At 40.6% G+C, this 21,156-nt stretch overlaps 1 protein-coding gene across 1 annotated transcript in view; it reads right to left on the bottom strand.

The window, feature by feature from the left end:
• Window positions 1-1,746: 1,746 nt before the first annotated feature.
• C14H18orf63 (chromosome 14 C18orf63 homolog) overlaps window positions 1,747-21,156 on the bottom strand; it is a 34,372-nt gene continuing 14,962 nt past the window's right edge. The window contains exons 8-12 of the mRNA XM_034518528.1: window positions 16,528-16,624; window positions 16,345-16,430; window positions 14,597-14,780; window positions 2,724-3,734; window positions 1,747-1,830 (exon numbers count right to left, since the gene is read on the bottom strand). Coding sequence (XP_034374419.1) covers window positions 1,747-1,830; window positions 2,724-3,734; window positions 14,597-14,780; window positions 16,345-16,430; window positions 16,528-16,624 — 1,462 coding nt within the window. The remainder of the gene's footprint in view (window positions 1,831-2,723; window positions 3,735-14,596; window positions 14,781-16,344; window positions 16,431-16,527; window positions 16,625-21,156) is intronic.

Here is a 21,156-nt window from a genome sequence, read left to right as displayed (position 1 = left end):
CTTTACTGATTTGGGAAGCTCCAAAACTCTGGCAATAAAATAGAATCACTTCAAACAAATTGCAATAATAAAATAGTAAGGGCAAAATAAAGGTATTTCAACTATCAAAAGTACTACATTGAGTAAGGTTGCTCATGCCTTTGATGCCAAAACTTGGGAAGTGGAGGCAGGTGGATCTCTATGAGTTTGAGGCCTGCCTGGTCTACATAGCAACTTCCAGGCTAGCTGGGGCTACAGAGTGAAAGTCTTTCTTTAAAAACAATGTATCACATAACAAAATTCGGTAACTTACAGCATTCTGTACAGAACAATTTATGTGACTTATAATGCTGAAAAGTTGTAAATGGCTTATGTCATCAACAAAGAGGGAACTAGTTAAACATGGCATATCCATATCCATTGAAATACTATGCAAAAATTAAAAAGAGACTCGTTGAGTAAAATGAGAGGCCAGAAGAGTAGACACGGCTGTTGGCTTGGCCACAGGCAATGTCTGGAGAAACTTCATCGTGTTCCTAGTTATCCCTGCAAGAGCAGTTGGAGGTGGTTTTTACTCTTTTAGAAATGTATTATTTTATATGTATAGCTGTTTTGCCTGCATGTATTACTGTGTGCAATGTACAAGTTTGATGTCCACTGAGTCTAGAAGATGGCATTGGATCCCCTGGAGTTACATATAGTTGTGAACCACAATATTGGTCCTGAGAATTGAACCTGTGTCTTCTGGAAGAGTAGCCAGTGCTCTTAACTGCTGAGCTGCCTTTCCAGTCCCCAATTTTAAAATTTGTTTACTTAACTACTCCACATTACTCAAAAGCTTTTACAGACATGTCTAGCTGATAGTTAGGTGATAATAGTGTCCATAGATCACTATATAACTACAATTTTCTCATTATGCTAGTTTTCCTAATAGAGTGATTTCATGTTAACTTTGTGTCAGACATTAAGTAATCCAAAATAAGAAAGAACCTAGAACAGATTTATCTCTAAAAATGTAAGCTGCCATTTCTAAGGCACATACACTATTTTCCTTCACCACATGAGAACATTAAAATGAAGATGTTTAAAACTACATAAAATACCACACCATGGCATACATAGGAATAGAATTATGTACCTTTTAGCTAATTCAAAGCATGTTGAAAATTCTACTAGCTATAGAAAAAAATACCATTTGGAAAAGAAAAAATGGTTTTTCAGTTGTCTCTTAAAGACTCTGAATGTATGCCAATAGTCTTATGTGAAGAATACTTGTGGACGTCTTAGCAATGTGTTTGTTCTTAGAATAGAACAGATGGCAACAAGGAGTAAAATGCTATTTCCAGATGTACAATTTTGTGGACTTGATGCCAGGGACCCAAAGTGAGAATTAAGTCTGAAGCTTAAGCGTAGCTGGCACCTTGGCACTTCGAGAGTAGACTTTAACTTGACAACCATCTCTGGGCTCCACTTAAGGTCTTTATTTGGGTCATGCCCAAGCACAAAGCCATGTTAGTGGGATCAGAGTCCTTCATATTCACACTGCTGCTATGTCAGCAGTACTGGTGTTGGATTCCTAGTGGGTGAGACTCCAGAACTAAAGAGAAGAAGCCTGAGGGGTCCCTTCTCAATGCCACTCCTTTTTGGGAATACATAACATAAGATAGTTACTTGTTCACAGGATGTGCTGTTCCTATTTCCTGGCTAATTTAAGCTTATCCATCTCTACATAAGTAATTTAAGGAAAGTAAGTGCACGTCACTGCAGTTACCTGGTGGACAGTCTCTGTTCCACACTGTACTCAGCTTCAGAAATGTTGAAGGAATTCTTGGGTTTTGCTGTATTAGAAACCTGTATCAAATTGAAGAACACCATTTTGTTACCAATTAACTATATTACTAACAGTTTTGCTTCTTAAGAGAGTTGGTCTCCCTTTTTAAAATTTGTCCACAATTTCTTACGTGTGTATAATAAATTTTGGTCACTTTCATTCAGTACTTTCTCAAATCCTCTTTCTTTCACCAAAGCCGTTTAAAACAACTCCTGCTCCTACCCGGATATCTGTATTTTGGTGAGCAACTGAGTTTAATTTTGGTTACCTCATGAGCATAGGGAGTTATTTGCAAGTAATTATGGCTGGGTAGTTTATCCGTGACTACAGCACTAAGAAAATGAACCTTTGCCCCTAGCAACCAGGAGAGCTCAGGCTCTCTCAGACTGGGTGGGGACTCGTGAGGTCTTCCCTGTCTATGCTGAAATGTCGGTGGGCCCAGTCTCCTGAGGAAAACCATAACTACAGTGAGTCTGAGGGCACAGTGGCCGTGCCATGTCCAGACTGCTTCATAGTCTCCTGCCATACAGATATCACATCCTTTCTGCTCCTGTGTCTGCAATGTTTGGTAAACCATGGACGGTTAGGTGTCCTTAGGATGGAGCAGAGAGGGCTTTCCTAAATAGCATGTCTCTACATCCACTTGGGCAAGTTATTTACATTCCTTTTTCTAAAAATAAATTTCTGTGTTTTAATAATTTATTTATTTTTATTTACATTGGTTTTTTGCCTGCATGTGTGAGGGAAAAGAAGTTATAGATAGTTCTGAGCTGCCATGTGGGGAATGGGAATTGAACCTGGGACCTCTGAAAGAGCAGCCAGTACTCTTAACTGTTGAGCCATCTCTCCAGCCCCAGACCCTTATTTAAGGGTCTAAAAGTCCAGCTGAGGATGAATTTTCCAGATTCTTTACCTGGTTCTTATGCCTCTGGTGTGCCGCATCGGAACGACGCTTCGTAGAGGCCCTTGAAGACTCAAGACATAATTTCTGTCTGCGGCTGTGGGATGCTCTGCTCTCTATTAGGCTGTGTTCAGCTGCATTGGCTTCTTTAATCTGATTTGCTAATTGTTGCTGTTGGAGTTGGAAGTCTTCAGTTTCTAAGTCTGATTCAAAAATGTGTGGCTGGCTTTTGAGTTTTAGGGACTCGTGGCTTTTCCCCAAAATTTGTGTTATGAATCTACTTGTTAGATTGTCTTTTCCACCAGTGTGGATGTCAACATTGTTTTTCATCACGGCTAAACTGTTACTTGACATCTGTGTCATGGCACTAGTAGACAGTGGTCTAGCCTCTCTAAGGTGCACAGTCTGTCTCACATCAGAAGAGGCCTGTTCCTTCTTCCGATTGTAGAACTTGGTGCCTTTTTCTTGCAAAGGTTTGGAGCCCTTCTGATTCAAGTTCTCAGCCAGTACTCGAATGCTGCTGCTATTTGGTCTTTTTCGAGTGGCTGTACCTAGACTTGGTTTGCCTCCCTGTGTAACACTAGTTTCCTGTGCCAAGATGGTAGATTCTATAACCCCACTCTGTTTTCTTTTCAAGGTGCTAAGTGCTGAGATGTTTTTGTTCACTTGCTCAGATTTCCTTTGGAAAACTGGTATGAATGCCGGGGCTCTGTTACTCTGTAAGCAGAGGTTTGTGCTCCCGACTTGTGTATTTTCTCTGCTGAGCTCTGACTCTTCCAGATGTAGCCCTGGTGCCTTGAGAGGCCAGGGGGGCTTTCTGTCCTGCAAAGACCCAGGCTGGTGGCAGCCGGCTGAGAACAAGCCTGACCTCTGGTGGCTGACAGAAGGCTGCACCTTGTGCTCCGTGGCTCTTGACTGTGGGATGAAATTTAGAGCTCTGGTGGGTTTCACCAACGTGGCTTGAGTAAGAGAAGCTCGGAAGAGCTTTTTAGTGGTCAGATTGGATGGTTTGACTTTGTTTTCCTGAAAGGACAGAGATTAGCGCAATTTAAAGATGTAATAATAATATAAGAGAAAGAAATACAAATTATTGGAATAAGAATACAAAGTAACACTAAAACACATAGAACAGTTGAGAAAGAAAATATAACTGAGCCTTCTGGTGTAACCTGTATGTTTCTTGTGGCACATTATAACCATAAGTCAATAAACTATAAAGCTTACACACAGCTACCCCTGTGTCTACACTGACTTCCAGATGTGCTCAGGCAAGCTTCTGGCTCCCAGTCCTCCCTCTTCTCACTGCTTTAAACTGTGTTCATCTCCCATGAGCAGTGAGCTCTGAGAGCTTAATGTCCACGTCCTGCCTCCCCGAATAGATAGTGGCATCTTGGAGTGGAAGAACTATGGCTTATTTACTCTTACCTTTTCTGAAGTTACTAAGATATACTTGCTGAAAGAACTCTAATGGAAGTGTGGGTTCATTTGTACGGGATCTTTAAGTGAGATTTTGACTTCAGACAGAGCAATGAGTCTTAGGTCTGATGGTTTTCACTGTCTGCTACAGTTTCTGGTGCCTAGGAGTAACTCAGCAAGTATTTGTCCAACCGACTAGTAAGATACATCAAAGAGACCCAAGCATGTCCTCTTCTTTGAAAACTCTGTGCATGTATACAATTAAACTTTCCCATGCTCACTCTGAGCACACAGACAGACAAAGGAACAATGCAGAGCAAGTTAGCATTAGATTAGCACCCTACACAAGAAGGACAGCTGAATTCACAAAGTGCTCCATATTTAAAATAAAACAAACAAAAATCAGTAAACTGTTAGCATTGAACCATTCTAGGTGCATCATTCAGAGGCTTCAAGCACACTTAGCACTGAGCTGGGTGTTAGAACTATCACCAGCCCTTTCTTCATCCCACACAAAAACCAAAACCTTTGTACTTTGTAAATAATAATTCACATTTCCAGAGTCTCTGGGACTCTGGTAACTCCTGATTTATTTTCTTTTGCTATATGTCTGCCATTCTAGATGCTTCATATAGGGTTTTACAGTGTTTTCTTCAGGGCCAGGCTTATTTCACCTAATATACTATTTTTCCAAGATTCAACTATGTTGTACCAGATTTTCCCTTCTTGTGACTGACTATTCCATTGGAGGTATATGACAGTTTGCTTCTCTGTTCAAATATTCAAAGTACTCTGTCCTAGTATTTTGAAATAAACCTACACTGAGCTTTAGCTTTTGTAAAAAGAACAATTGTGCCAGTTAATTCTTGTCAACTTGCCACAAATTAAAGTCATTCGGGAATAGAGGATCTTAGCTGAGGAAGTCCCTCTATAAGACTGGCCCATGAGCCTGTTGTGGAGGTATTTTCTTGATTAATCAGTGTGTGAGGGTCCAGGCCCCTGTGGGTGGCGCCACTGCTAGGCAGGTGGTCCTGGGTTATATAAGAAAGCAAGCTTAGCAATTGGGGAGCAAGCCAGCAGGTACTATTTCTCCATGGTACCTGCCACTGCTCTTAAATTCCTGTTCTGAGTTTCCTCAGTGATTGACTGTTATTTGGTGGGTCCAGTACTCCTGTACTGCCATGATGCTCTTGTTCATGGTATTTATCAACAGAAGGTAAAATGTAGACCATAGATGTATCTTCTTACCCTTACAGATTAAAAATATGTCACAAGCAAAAAGAAAATGTAAAAGTAATAGAAATAATATGCAAACTAGAAGAGTTAATTTTTCCTTCTTCAACTGAGTTTCAGTTTTGGAATGAGTCTGAGATGAGACCAGGAGTTTTGGGGGATCAGAATTATAAACAAGCACAGAAAATTATAAGATTGATCCAATTATCTACTAGGCATAACAAGGCACATAAAAATGAAGTGGCTTAAAAATAGGACTTCAATATATACACTTTGGGGAAACACAATTCTTATGCCTCTGAAGAATAAAAAAGGGGTTACAGATGTTCTTCAGAATAGTCTCTGTACAAGGGCACTAACATAAAACCCAAAGTTGTTTAATAAAACCTTGCATAGCATTTCTTGTTAAGACATCCTATGCACATGAGCAAGGACTACCACCATTGTCTCAGGTGAAGAAGGAAGGCTTCTACTTAGTGGGCATGGTGGACTGGTGCTAACCCTGCATTCTATTCTACTCTTCCCATTGGTCTTCTGAAACAAGTGCCTATAAAGCTGAAGTGCCATTTTCTAATTTGCACTTAGGGTGTTGACTTTGTGATTGACTGCCAATCAGAAACACATATCAACTACTTGAAAGGAGTGGGGGGTAACATTTGCGACAGCTTTGCTAAGAAGTTCAACTATAAAACACTTTGACTGAGCTCAGCCACTACCAGGCAGACACTGCACTGTCTATCCATTAGATTTCTGGGTGTCCAGTACAGACAGACATTGTACAGGCTTGTGTTGTGTGTCAACTTGACACAAACTGGAATTATCACAGAGAAAAAGAGCCTCCCTTGAAGAAATGCCTTCATGAGATCCAGGTGTAAGGCATTTTCTCAATTAGTAATCAAGGGTAAGAGTAGTGGTGGAACCATTGTGGGTGGTTCCATCCCTGGGCTGGTGGTCCTGGATTCTATAAGAAAGCAAGCTGAGCAAGCCAGGGGAAGCAAGTCAGTAAGTAACATCCCTCCATGGCCTCTGCATCAGCTCCTGCTTCCTGACCTGCTTGAGTTCCAGTCCTGACTTCCTCTGGTGATGGACAGCAATGTGGAAGTGTAAGCTGAATAAACCCTTTCCTCCTCAACTTGCTTCTTGGTCATGATATTTGTGCAAGAGTAGAAACCCTAAGACAGACATTATCTGCTCATCCTCTATTGGAGAGTAGCAGATAACCAACCAACATACTTTTCCACAGACTGCTGACCTTGCATTGTACAAGCTATGTAAGTAAGCACACAGATGCCATCATAAGAAAGATTGCTCAGTTTGGCTGAAATTCTACCAAATGCCAAGAGATATTTGTCAAAACTGATGGAGTTACTCTGGAGAGCAAATGTTTTTCCATTGCCTTGAAAGAAACATATTTAAGAACTAAGTTGAAATTAATTATTGATAAGCAAAGAACACTTCCTATTTTTGATCCTTGGGTTTCATAAACCTGTATGATTTTTTAAAATGTACCCATTAATTGAGATACCCAAAGAAAAACTCTAGACAGATTTGGATGAGGACAAATTGCATGCGTTCTGAGAGAATGTGTGTCTGTCCTGAGAGGTGTTACTTTCACCCCAGCTCTTCTTTGCTTGACTGAGAAGTGCTGATGCAGCCAGTGAGGAGGGTTTCCAGGACGCTGTGCTGCTCCTGAGGCTGTCGATGTATTATTTACTCACTGCCTTAATTTTTAAAAGACTGTACATAGCCAAAAGGGGGGAAACTTTTAGGTTTATATTCAAAATGTATGGAAAAACAGAAAGAACATATGTGAACAGCAGATGAGAGCATAAATAATTCACAGAATTCTTACATGGTAACACAGTGTGAAGCCACGAGTTGGTTAATATGCTTCACTATACATATCATTTGTCTAGTCACTGGAAGATGAAGCTTGGTTGACCTTAGTTTCTAGCACTGACATATAATACATACAACTTTGTATAGTGATAGAAATTATATAAACTAAGTTTATAGATATATGATTGTGGCTGACTATTAAGGTAACTGTTAAAAGGAATTTGAGAAATCTACCATTTATCTGGGCAGTGTGCTTAGATTTTTCTGAGGGGGAAAGTCCTTCTGTTGTATCCAGACATTTGATGTGGGAAAATCAGGACAGACTCTTCTTCCTTCCTGTTAACTGTTAAAATACCCGTATCTATCAGCGTGCCTCTTTAAATAAGTTGAGGCAAAAAGAGATATGCTAAGGCTTAGCAACTCACCACCCCCACCCCATACACATCTACACCCCACTGCCCCCACACATACACATCTACACCCCACTGCCCCCCACATACACATCTACACCCCACTGCCCCCACATACACATCTACACCCCCACTGCCCCCACCCCATACACATCTACACCCCCACTGCCCCCACATACACATCTACACCCCCACTGCCCCCACCCCATACACATCTACACCCCCACTGCCCCCACATACACATCTACAGCCCCACTGCCCCCACATACACATCTACAGCCCCACTGCCCCCACCCCATACACATCTACACCCCACTGCCCCCACATACACATCTACACCCCCACTGCCCCCACCCCATACACATCTACACCCCCACTGCCCCCACCCCATACACATCTACACCCCCACTGCCCCCACCCCATACACATCTACAGCCCCACTGCCCCCACCCCATACACATCTACACCCCCACTGCCCCCACATACATATCTACACCCCCACTGCCCCCACCCCATACACATCTACACCCCCACTGCCCCCACCCCATACACATCTACACCCCCACTGCCCCCACCCCATACACATCTACACCCCCACTGCCCCCACCCCATACACATCTACACCCCCACTGCCCCCCACACATACACATCTACACCCCCACTGCCCCCCACACATACACATCTACACCCCCACACATACACATCTACACCCCCACTGCCCCCACATACACATCTACACCCCCACTGCCCCCCCCACGCTCCCTGTGATTGCTACACCTGGAGATAACTAATCCAGGTTGTCACAATCTTCCTATCCTAGTGCTGGATAGGAGAGGAAGTAACAGGCGGTGTGTGGAGGGGAAAACTGAAAAGCAACCAGATTGGCTGAGCAGATTCTCACTATTTATTAAAGTTGGGTGTGTTCGTGGCACCACACTTGTCTATCGTGCTTAAGGCAGAGCCCCTGGCTTATAAGAAATATGGAAGCTGGAAGACTATGTTAGCTTTGAATGACATAACACACAAGGAAGCAAGTGCTCAAATCCAAAATGGAGACTATCCTCCTGGGCAAGTGCTCCTGTTCCTAGCAAATGAGAGCCGTAAATATGCTGTGTAATAAAAGAGATTAGCAGATACAACGAGCAAATGATCTGAAATGGTCCTGTTTAGGTTTCTAACTTGACAAAACTCTTAAAAATAAATCTTTGTGATAAATGAGAGCCAGGGCATGACCTGTGTTTGGTGATACTAAAGAATTATCATTCATTCTGGTGGGTATAGCAATGACATTGGGCTATAAATGTAAAGTGTAAATTATATAAATTAAATAACTTGCCTAATTATATAAATGATGTAAAATATAAAATTATAAAATGCTTTTTAAATGATGCATGTGATTGAAATACATTCTACAGGCTTTATATAATATGAAATAACATTTTATCTGATATTTGTTTCAAACATCCATTTTACACCTCACTTATCATTCATTTTCTTTTAAGTGTTTTTGAAAATTTCCATAATTAAAGCAAACCTATCCAGGCTAAGTACTCCAGCTAGTTTAATTTTGCAAAAGATCAGCTGCCATTAGAGAGGAGTTGTGCAGCCTATTTTTGTCACTACGAAGAGCAATGGTTTCTTGACAGGGCTGGTCACAACTGTTGGAACCTGCTTTGGCTGCTAATTTCTCTCCTTCCTTCATGATCCACCTGTGTATCTAAGGACTGCCTCTGACAAAGTATGTCCTGGACTCCACCCTAGAGTGCTCCCACAGTCCAATCAGAGACAAATCCTCTCACAACCTCCACTGTCACCTCAGCCCTCTTTCAGCCGAGGACACTAAGGTACAGGATCAAAGGTCTGCTCCAATTCCAATGACAAGGGACTCCGACCTAAACAGCCTGCTCAAAGCCTGTGCTCCTGGTCACGATCTAAGGCTCATTGTTTTCTTTTTTTCTGTTATCAGGCTAAGACTCTGTCAGGGCTTCAGTGTTGAGTCAGAAGTGTGTTTAACTTTATATTGGTTAAGATACTTGTGCTCTGTGCTATGGGCCCTTTTGCAACACTGAGGAAGCAATTCTTAATCACAACAACCACTACTGAGAATTAAACGAGAAAGTATACATAAAAGCAGCTGGCACACAAAAAGCAGATAAAATTGAATAAATTCTTATTGTCAATAGCAGTGTGAAGACAAGGGTTTCAGTTAAGTGTTTTTACATATCTATGAAGCAGAACTTAGCAAATTGTCTGGATTTACTGTTCACAGAACAGATATTGGCGTAAACTATGAAGTATGCAATAAGTAGTCAACACGAATGCATGATGTAAGTGTGTACTCACAACAATCCCTTCGACTGGACTTGGCAAGCAACCTAACTTTAAAAAGTATTATGCTATCTGGATATGGTGGCACATGCCTTTAAGCAATCCCAGTGCTCAAGGGGCAGGTAGATCTCTGTGAGTTCAAGGCCAGCCTAGTCTACATAGTGAGTTCCAAGACAGCCAAAGCTGCATGGTAAGACCGTGCTCAAAAGAAAAGCAACACAACAGTTATACCTATTTGAAACCCTAGACTATAATACAGGTATCAAACAAGGCATTTGTCCTCTACACTCCCTTTTCAGGAAGTGCCCTTGTCTGTAGCCACAAATGTTCATCTTAAAAAGTTTTATATTTCAGTGGGATGGTCCTTGACCAAGAATACAATCCATAGGCTGGCTAGTGACAGGTGATATGAATGTGACCAGTCCCGAAAAGCTGGCCTCAGCTGGGGCTATCTAGAGAGTTCTGTGGATAAGAGCACTTGCTGTTCTTGCAGAGGACCCAGATTCAGTTCCCAGAACTCACATGCCAGCCCACATCCACCAGCACCAAGCATGTACATGGTGCACAAACAGCTATGCAGGCAAAACACACATGCACACAAAATAAATATTAACAAACTCTTAAAACAAAAGATACCACTTGCTCTGGTAAATTGGAGCTGAGGACAAACAATGGAAGCTGAAGGAAATGGCATGGGGTATGATGCTTGGCCACAGAGCTCAGCACAGGAAAGTCTAATCAGCAGGGCAGGGGGAGCCGCAGTCAACAGAAACCAGCTCAAGTGAAAACAGCTGACCCATAGCATAGTCAGGGAAAGAGAGGCTGACTCATTGCACAGTCACAGAGAGACTGTAGCTGTGTGAGTGATCTCTGCAGTGCTCTTGGCTCCTGGTAGATTTCCAAATACAGTTTCCAGTGAGTCATCCTGATCATGAGCTCAGTGACAGAGAGGCAGCTTTTACACAAGGACAGTGTTATCTGTCAGCTATGCTTCAGCACAGAAGGCAGTCAGTAGAACCTCCACAACACTTGATACGATACAGAAGTTTATCCGAAGTGTGCTCATGGACTCATGGGGCCTTGAAGGAAAGAAAATGCTATCCTGCTGCCAGGTTCCAGTTCTCTCAGTAGAGAACATTGAATAAGATCCAGTAGCCCCACAGTGATTCTTATCATTTAAGGTAACAGCCTGAGTCACGTATAAAATACACTGTCAAGTTCAAGTCACCAGGAACACAAGCAATTCCAAATTCTCTATTTTTCTCTTGTGTTGGTGGTGGTAGTAATAGTGGTAGTGTGTGTGTCTGTGTGTGTGGTGTTGGTGCTTACAGCAGCTTGAGGCATTGGGTCCCTAAAAATATGCCCTTTTAACTACTGAGGCATCTCTTCATCCCTAAGAAAGATACTCTTAAGAAGCAGAGGGTTCAAGAGAGTAAGCAGTGGAAATCTAAAAATATTTTGAAATAAAAGATAAATAAAAGTTTAAGAAACCATTCATGACATTAAAACTATCAAATGCAAAATATAAATAAATATAAATATAACATAAGTACAGAACTTTGTAATATTATTGAAATATTTTAGAAGTATATTTGAATACAAAAGAGATAGAAAAAGGTTGTAGATTAAAAAACTCAATAATATCTGTGATTACACCTATGTATAAAAAACTCAATAATATCTGTGATTACACCTATGTACATGTATCTAAGAGTAGGCATAAATTGACAAAGTGAAATGAGATGTCTGGATCAGGGAGACCTGAGATGCTGCTGGGCTTGTCCTGCAGGCCTATAATCCCAGCAGTCAGAAGGCTGAAGTGGGAGGATCAAGGGCAACCTGCACAACCTAGTGAGATCCAGTGTCCAGGAGTAAAGGAGGGCTGAAGATAAGAGTTCAGTGGCAGAGCGCTTGCCTACTATGTCTAGAGTCCTAGGTTCAATCACCAGGTACACACACACACACACACACACACACACACACACACAGAGAGAGAGAGAGAGAGAGAGAGAGAGAGAGAGCGAAGATGCTTCACTAGATTTAAACATCTTTTAAAAATTAATGGTCATATAACACTATTTGCTATATGTAAAACTTAAAAGTATATTTCTGCAAGAATAAATCAGAGATAGTGTTGGGAGCCGACTTTTAGCAGAAAGCGGCTAGATCATCTTTGCAGCCATCTAGAACCATATACCCTGACGAAAGACTTGGTTTTCAAAAGCCTATAACAGCTGAAGCACACTCTGATAAGTATATTGTTTATCCCACATAGCTTGTTTTGCTGTTTACTGCCCCCAGCTGCAAGGTGCACGTGGTAGTCACGCCTGCGAGGCATGCGGTTCACATGCTGTCCACATGCTATCTACGCCATACATGCTTATAAGGCACACGTGCTATCCACGCCTGCAAGGCACACAGTGCACGTGCTATCTACACTATAGACGCCTGAAAGGCTTACATCATATCAACACCTACAAGGCACGTGGCAAAAGCATATAAATACCTCAGAATTCCCTTCAATAAAAGAGACTTAGTATGAGACTTGAGACTTGAGAAAAGAGTCAAATAAGGAGACTTGATAAGAGACTTAAGACTAGAGACTTGATAAAAGAGACTTGATAAGAGACTTGATCAGAATCTCTGTCTTGTCTCCATTCTTCGTGTCTCTTCCCCTTTATCCCCACTCTCTCTCTCGCTAGACCCTGACCCTCGGACCGGAGCGGCAGCTTGGGCCAGGACACAGTGGCCACCAAGCGTGGAGCAGAGCAGGCCGCAACATTTTGGCCCACAAAGCCGGGCAGTATGGGCCGCGACAAGATAGATGATAACTCGGAGACCTACGTAGGTATTTGTCTTAAGAGAAAGGTGTTACTATAGGATGCTGGGGGAAAGGATTGTCTTTTCAGTATTATTGGTTGGACAAACAGATACATAATTAACAACAAAATCTGATTACCACATCACACTATATACAATATAAATTCTAACTGGATGTTTGTGTGACATCATGGAAAAAACATATATGATTTTGGAATGCACTTTTTAAAAAGTGAGACAAAAGTATGGCTATCATAAAGAAATACCCTGGTAATTTAGACTATAAATTAAAACTGCTATTACAAAATACCATTAAGAGAAAGAAAGCATGTTGCAGAATGGAGGGAGACAAAGTACTCTACACAGATGATAAAGAACTTAAACCTAACATATTGTCAGAATACCTATAAATGAAAAATGGTAGACAAGCCCTTCAAAGGTGATATCCAAATAACCAATATACATAATTAATTAAGTACATGAATGTTAAAAGCACATGATAATGAGCATGTCTGCTGGAATTGCTGAGGTAGAGATCGACAATACCACATATGAACAGGGGCAGGGAGCAACAGCACGCGGTGCACAAGACACTGCAACCACTTTGGGAGATAGCCTGTCATGTGCCCTCAACTTGGCATACAATACTGATTCTACATGTTTGGGATTCATGTACACAAGCCTAGAGGGTGTGCACTACCACATTATTGCAGATAGCCTTCAAACAATCAGTTGCCAAGCAACAATATTCTGGATGGATAAACCAACTATGGCATCATCTTATAAATACATGGCGATGAAAGCACAGTGTTAAAGCATGGGCGAGTGCCACAAACACTATTCTAAAGCAAAGAGTCAGACATAGAAACACAAACACCGTGCTTTCATTTGCATAAAGTTCAAAACTGGACATAACTAAAACCTAGTTTTTAATGCTGTATACTTAGTAAGGACCAAGACCACTCCCCAGGACATGCCATGTTACCTTTCTGAACACAGCTGGGTTATTGTAGGGAGGGTGAGAGCAGGATGCTGCGTTGGAACACATGAATAATTACTCAACATGGCATATGTGTTGACACAAGGGGTTGTGTCTAGGCTTACTGCACCTTTTTATACCATGTTTGGTTGATATCCCGGGAAAGCCTGCTCTTCTCTGAAGGGAAACAGAAGAGGAGTGGTTCTGGAGGACTGCTTGGGATGTATTATATAAGATAATCATCACCACCACCGCCACCACCAAAGCCAGACTCTAAAATCCTCTTCCCTAAATATTTCCAGCCCTAGCAAACATCAAAGTTCAGAATCTGATTTCAGAAGAAGTTGTGTCTTCTTCCCCTTTTCTGATAAATCTGGGGTGCAGCAGAAAATGCAAATAGCCATTTTTCACTTTTCATTTTTCATTCGTTTTTCACTTCTCCATTTACAGGGAGTCAGATATGCTAGTTTACTGAAGTCAATCCAGAGGAAATCACTGGCGACTGCTTTTCTCCTGCTGGGTGTTTCAGAGAAATCCTCTCCTAGCTCCACCTAGTGGGCAGCAGGCGCCCAACTGCTACTGCTCAGGCCTGTACCCATAGTTCATCTGTCTAAATAAACACTTAACAAAACTCGTTTAACCTCCAGTGACCAGCTCATGCATATCTAGATATGTATGGAACATATCAGAAACTACTGTGTACTGTATACAATATAATAATACCAAATGGCAGGGCCAACAGTTAAGTACCAGTAACAACAAACAACACCTGTGAGATGCTGGACTCATGAGAAGAATTCGAGAGACCCAAAAAAGGGGTGGTCAGTGTGCCAAACTGGATGAGATGAAGTGTGTCTTACCTGTAGTTGCGGTCTGCTTAGCTCCTGTGTGTAATAGCATGGCTTATTTGTCATCTTTATGGGATAACCACATAAATGTGGCAGTTTTGATTTTAAATCTGAAAGGAAGCTTTTCAACACACCGTCCAAGTCCACTCTTGGGAAGAACTGAATGGGCTGACTTCTGATGCAGCTGAGAGGGTACCTGAGCACAGTTAAAGAACAACGTGAAGTTTTCTGTTTACAAGACACAGCCGTTCTCACTTTTAGAAAGGGGTTAATGTTGACAGGGCAGATAAACAGTTTCTGTTTTTACATTATAGTCTACAGATGCCAAAGCTAAAAGGCTTTCTTCCTATTTTAACTTTATATTTATTAACACACAGTGTGTGTGTGATGTAGTAGGCTTTGATATGGCACAATCATGGTGAATCATTGTCCTCATTATGCAAATAGAACTGTAAGTAGAGGAGATAACGGTGCTCCAGAAAAGATCTAACGAATGTGCCATCACCTGTGCAGAGTATAGAGACAAAATAGTGGACAGCAAACTGCTCCTGTCTTCAAAAACAAGGAAAGACTTTGCCAAGAGAAGAAACACATCACCTGATTATTTTCAAACTTCAAAGGCAGTCCTTCAAGGAAAGGCTTCTTTCCTACTGAGAAATCTAAACACTTGAGATAGTGTTGGCCCCTAATGAAAGAGAATTTCTGGCAAGTGTCGATTGTAGGTTTAATGTGGATTATCTGGGTTATGAAAGGCATAGGGAGAACACTATGGCTCTTCTATTTCTAAATCCCAGCCTGCCAGAGAGGTGAAAGCTGTGTTAAGTAAGACTTAAGAGTTCCACCTAAACACCTGTGTTCTGTGTCTGTGTATATTTTAAAGCAGTATTCAGAAAGTCATTTTCCTAAGTCAATGCAGTCTGTTTTAAGTGCACTTCAGATTTTCTAAAAAGGAAGACGAGCTCAGTAACTTGTAATTTAACCCTGTCAATAACATCCGAAAACACTGGGGGGAGCTCTTGGCTAAGGAGAATCCCATGACTGGTTTCTCACATTCTATTAGGAAATATATGTGAGTACTTTTTTTCTATTCTGAATTTTCTTTTCTTGTCTAAGTTTTTACAATAGTCTTTAAGGACTATTGTCTTTAAGGACTATTTCCTTATAGCCTGGAATGGTCATAATTCCAGCACTGAGGAAGCTGAAGCAGGAGGATGACCAGTTCAAGGATAGCCTGAGTTACATAACAAGACCTTATCTCAGCCTATCTTGTTACATAACAAGACCGTATCTCAGCCTCCTTCCTGATGCCAACATGGTTTCATATCAGAAACAATTAAGTGATGATGTATCTTTTATTGAAAGAAGAGAGGGCCAGAATGCAGCTCAGCTGCCTATCTTGCAGTAAGTGCTGGATTCGATCATATCCTTGACATAAAGTGGACATGTGCTGTATGTCTATAATAACAGCACTTGAAAAGTACAGACAGGAACATCAGAAATTCAAGAATAGTCTGGGATAGCTAATGAGTTCCCAGCCAGTCTGGGCTGTATGAGACCTGTGTCCAAAACAAAACAAAAACACCCAAAGAAACAGCCACACACACACAAAAAAATCGTATTAATCATACTCTCCAAGCTAAACTTAAAACAACTGTGCAGAAAATATGGCTCCATTGAATAATGACAGCATGAGGCATGGCCAGGGTTTGGCTTATAAGGCAGACAGAAAGCATCTGCTATCACTGGTGCTCAAAGGATACGTGAAGGTCCTTTTGTTCATCATTTTGAAGTGGATGCTGCAGTATATTTTCATATCTCCACAGTCTTCTGGAAGTTTATAGCCATACTATAAATTAAGCACACAATGTAAATCATTTTGGAGGAGGCTATTCTTAGGTTCATGACAAGAATGAAATTTAGTGCGACACATATTTGCTTCCTACCAGGTCATCCCAGTGCCTCTGGAAATCTTCGAAGGAATGAAAGGGACAGTCAGGGGGTGCAGTATGAAGAATATTTATTATCTGTCCCATTTTCATACTGTGAAAAATAAAAATTGATACAATGTTTTGTCAATGCCTAATGTTCAATGTTATTTGAGAAGTGATTTAGAAAGTATTCCAGAAGACCTAGCAAATATGTTACTATCCAAATACAAACAACAAACTAATCACTTGTACGTAGTTCAAAATACAATTGCATCAAACCTTGTATCTTATGATATAAATTTTAAGATATATTTAGCATGCTTTGAAATACAAATAAGCTGTGGAATCCCTTAATCAAATTAACATATACATTGTTTCACATTTGTACATGTTTTGTGGTGAAAATACTTAAGATCTATTTGTAGAGATTTCCAAGAACAGTCTTTGGAACTAAGTATAATGTGTTATACAATGGATGTTTTTAACTTATTCCTCATGTCTGAGATTACCATTAATAAGCATTTCTCTAGTCTAGTCCAAAGCTCCAGCATACCTTCTATAATAGCAATTATACTGGTTTTATGGGTTCAACTTGATAGATGCTACATATAAGATCACACAAATTTGTCTGTGTAGCTTATTTTACTTAAGGACAGGATTGCCGTCTTTGTTAAGGCTGAATTTTCCAACATTGTTATACAAACCACATCTTTTCCTATTTCATCTAGAGGGACACTTAGGTTGTATCCACATTTCAGCTACTGTGAATGGAGGCGTAATGAATATGAGAGTGCATAGCACCTTCTAACACATGGCAACTAGCTTCAGGAGTTGTTATGCAGCAAAGAGCAATGGACTCCCAGATCACTCAAGAGAAGAAGCCCCTGCCTGACATTGAGGATTTTGTTAAATAGTCTAAGTCTCCTTGTGGGAGCATTACACTGCTCTGTGGGGTAACTGAATCAAAACATATTCTATCTATCTATCTATCTATCTATCTATCATCTGTCTATATCATATGTGGGATATACATACACACATGTGCACACACACACACAGAAACATTTAAGACCTCTTCTATATACCATCTGCAAAAAGGGATTCTTTAACTTCTTGTTTGTATCCCTTTAGTTTCCTTCTTTCGTCTTAATTCTCTAGCTAGGATTTCAAGGACTATATTGAAAAGAAATGGCGATAGAGCACATTACTCTCATTTTTATTTTAATGTGACTGCTTTCCTGTTGGGAGCCAACTTTAGTAGAAAGTGGCTAGATCAACTTTGCAGCCATCTGGAACCATATACCCTGATGAAAGACTTGGTTTTCAAAAGCCTCTAACAGCTGAAGCACACTCTGATAAATATATTGTTTATCCCACATAGCTTGTTTTGCTGTTTAGTGACCTCAGCTGTATGGTGCACGTGGTAAAGTGTTTTCACCTGTGTTCTCCTGCTTGTGTATATAAATACCTCAGAATTCCCTTCAAGAGGGGAGACATGAGAAAATAGAAGAGACTGAATCACACCCTGTCTTGTCTCCATTCTTCGCGTCTCTTGCCCCAAGAGCCACACTCTCTCTTGACCAGAGCACCTAGCGACAAAAGCGTTGAGGAAGAGTAAAAGCCACAACATTAGTGGCGCCTGAACAGGGACTCCAGTAAGCGGGATACAGTGGAAGACACCCTGCGCTGGAGAACCAGTCCAACTGACAGACCCTCAACGTTTGAACTCCAGTAAGCGGGATACAGTGGAAGACACCCTGCGCTGGAGAACCAGTCGACTGACGGAGCTGGCTGAATTCGGAAGTGAAACAAAGGTGATTGCATAGTAACAAAAACGGGGCAAGAAATAAGTAAATAGAAACAGATGAAAAAGGATTTAAAGATGCAAGGAGTAAATTGCAGGCTGCTCTGAGTCAAGAGAGCCAAACAGATAGATAAAGGTTATAGTAACAAAAACAGGGCAAGAAAAAAATAAGCAGAAACAGATGAAAAAAGTTTTAAAGATGCAAGGAGTAAATTGCAGGCTGCTCTGAGTCAAGAGAGCCAAACAGATAAATAAAGGTTATAGTAACGAAAATGGGGCAAGAAATAAGTGAGTAAAAACAGATGAAAAAGGCTTTAAAGACGCGAGGAATAAATAGAAGGCTGCTCTAGACAGAGAGCTAAGCAGAATGATAATGTTAATTGATTTAACTTTCAAAATGGGTGTGATTCTGAGTTATATAATTATATTTTTCTGGATAAAAACTCAATGTAAAGGTTTTTCTGGTTACTGGCTTAAGGAAAGGCTAATTTGGAGAAAGTTTTTCTATGAGTTTTCTGATGAGGTCATTAAGGTAGTAGTTATGTCTTCCAGAATTATATGGATCAGACATGACAGAGGTAGGCCTCCAGAACTCTAGATTTCAGAGAATCAAAATAATTATCTTGATACTAAAATTTGTTTTGAGATTTGTATATTGCAGAATACACAGCTTTGGAGAATGAATCTTATCACCTGCATGTTCACTGATGCCCTGGACTTCCAGCTGGATGCAGTTAAGACAGACTTCAGATGCTTATCAATTTACCCTTCCCCTCATCCCTCTTCTAAAAGTCAACGCCCATGTTCAGCTTGAAGAAGTTAATGAGGAGTCGGCGCCCCAATTCCCTGGACTTGGGGACTGAGTTGGTTAATATTAGGCTGTCTTTATCTGTATAATTGTTACTAAGCTGATGCAAAATTCAAGGATTTCATTGGTATAAATTTGTGGGTACAAGGCTTAGACCTTTCACTTCTCCAACAGGGGAAGTTGTGTGTTGCCTTAAAGAGTGTTGCTTTTATATCAACGGTTTAGATATTAAGTCTCTTGTCTCTTGGGTTAATGCTGTTCAAACTGATGGCTTTGGTACAGCAACAGATAACAAATGAAACCCATACAGGTCCGCTATTACAGGCTGGAAGTAGGGGACTCTGAAACCTCTGTCATCAAGACTGATGAGGATTAACCCCTAACTTGCGTGCTAAGCCGGTTAGCCAATGACGGGTAAGAGAGCATATCGAGACCCTTGCCCCTAAAATAAGGGAGGCCTCACCATCTTAAGTGAGGCTGGGGTCCTTTGTTCCAACCTAGGACAGGCACGGTTTCCGTAAGTTTTCCCAGCCTTCCCTTTTGAAAAAAATTTAAAAAGGGGGACCTGTTGGGAGCTGACTTTAGTAGAAAGTGGCTAGATCAACTTTGCAGCCATCTGGAACCATATACCCTGATGAAAGACTTGGTTTTCAAAAGCCTCTAACAGCTGAAGCACACTCTGATAAATATATTGTTTATCCCACATAGCTTGTTTTGCTGTTTAGTGACCTCAGCTGTATGGTGCACGTGGTAAAGTGTTTTCACCTGTGTTCTCCTGCTTGTGTATATAAATACCTCAGAATTCCCTTCAAGAGGGGAGACATGAGAAAATAGAAGAGACTGAATCACACCCTGTCTTGTCTCCATTCTTCGAGTCTCTTGCCCCAAGAGCCACACTCTCTCTTGACCAGAGCACTTAGCCCCAAAAGTGTTGAGGCAAAGCATTGAGGCCGAGTGTGGGCCTCAACACTTTCCATTTTTTTCCATTTAGGATGTTGGCTAGTGGGTGTGTCATTATATAGAGGCTATTATGTTGAAGTATGCTTCAAGTTCTACTTTCTTTAGAGCTTTTATCATGAAGGGGTGTTGGATTTTGTCAACATCTTTCTATATCTATTGATATTTTCTTTTTAATAATACCATTTATAATAGATATGAGGTGATGTCTCACTATGAAGTTAATTTGGATTTCCCTATTGTTATTACTGAAGTTTTCATCATGTATTTATTGGCCATCTGGATATCTTCTTTTCTCTAAGTTGGGTGGATCCTGCTTTTAGTCCCAGCACTCAAGAGACAGGGGGAAGGTGAAATTCTGTGAGTTCAAGGTCTAATAGCAAGTTCTAGAATAGCCAGTGAGATTCTGTCTTTAAAAAGAAGAAATGTCTATTTCTTTGTAATTAAAATGGTATAAAAGCAAAAAGGAGGAGGGGGATGGGATAGAGGATTCTAGGGAGGGGAAATGGGGAAAGAAGATGGCATCTGAAATGTAAATAAATAAAATATCCAATAAAAAAAGAAAAATCAAGTTGTTTTCTTGCTACTGAATTGAGTTCTTGTATAGACATACAAGAACTGCTGTGTTTGCTCCCTCCTAAATTTAATTAATATTGTAACCATTTTAAGATATAAGTAGGCTGTAAAGGTTTTACTCACAATGAATATATTGATGCAATTATCTCAGGTTTCAGTGCCTTACAAAATAGTAATTTTTGCCTTTTTGTGTGTTTTTCTGACACTGTCTCTACTTATTCACTAGGGAATAGTGATGAAGAAACTCTTATCAGAAAATATACTGGCACTTGGATCTCAGACTTATATGGGAAATGTCTGTATTGCTTATAAATTATCCAGTATTTGGCATAGAAGCATAAAATATTCTAAGAGAAATATGGTTTAGAACTATTTTCGCCTACTTCATGGGTGATACTCATTCTTTTGACTGTTTTCTTTGGTATGCAAAAGCTTTTTAGTGATGCAGTTCTACTGATCCATTTCTACTTTTGTAGTACAATGTTTTCACCAATATACT

The sequence above is a fragment of the Arvicanthis niloticus genome, chromosome 14 (assembly GCF_011762505.2).
Source record: "Arvicanthis niloticus isolate mArvNil1 chromosome 14, mArvNil1.pat.X, whole genome shotgun sequence".
Classification (NCBI taxonomy): Eukaryota; Metazoa; Chordata; class Mammalia; order Rodentia; family Muridae; genus Arvicanthis; species Arvicanthis niloticus.
This window is presented reverse-complemented; position numbering and strand designations above follow the sequence as displayed.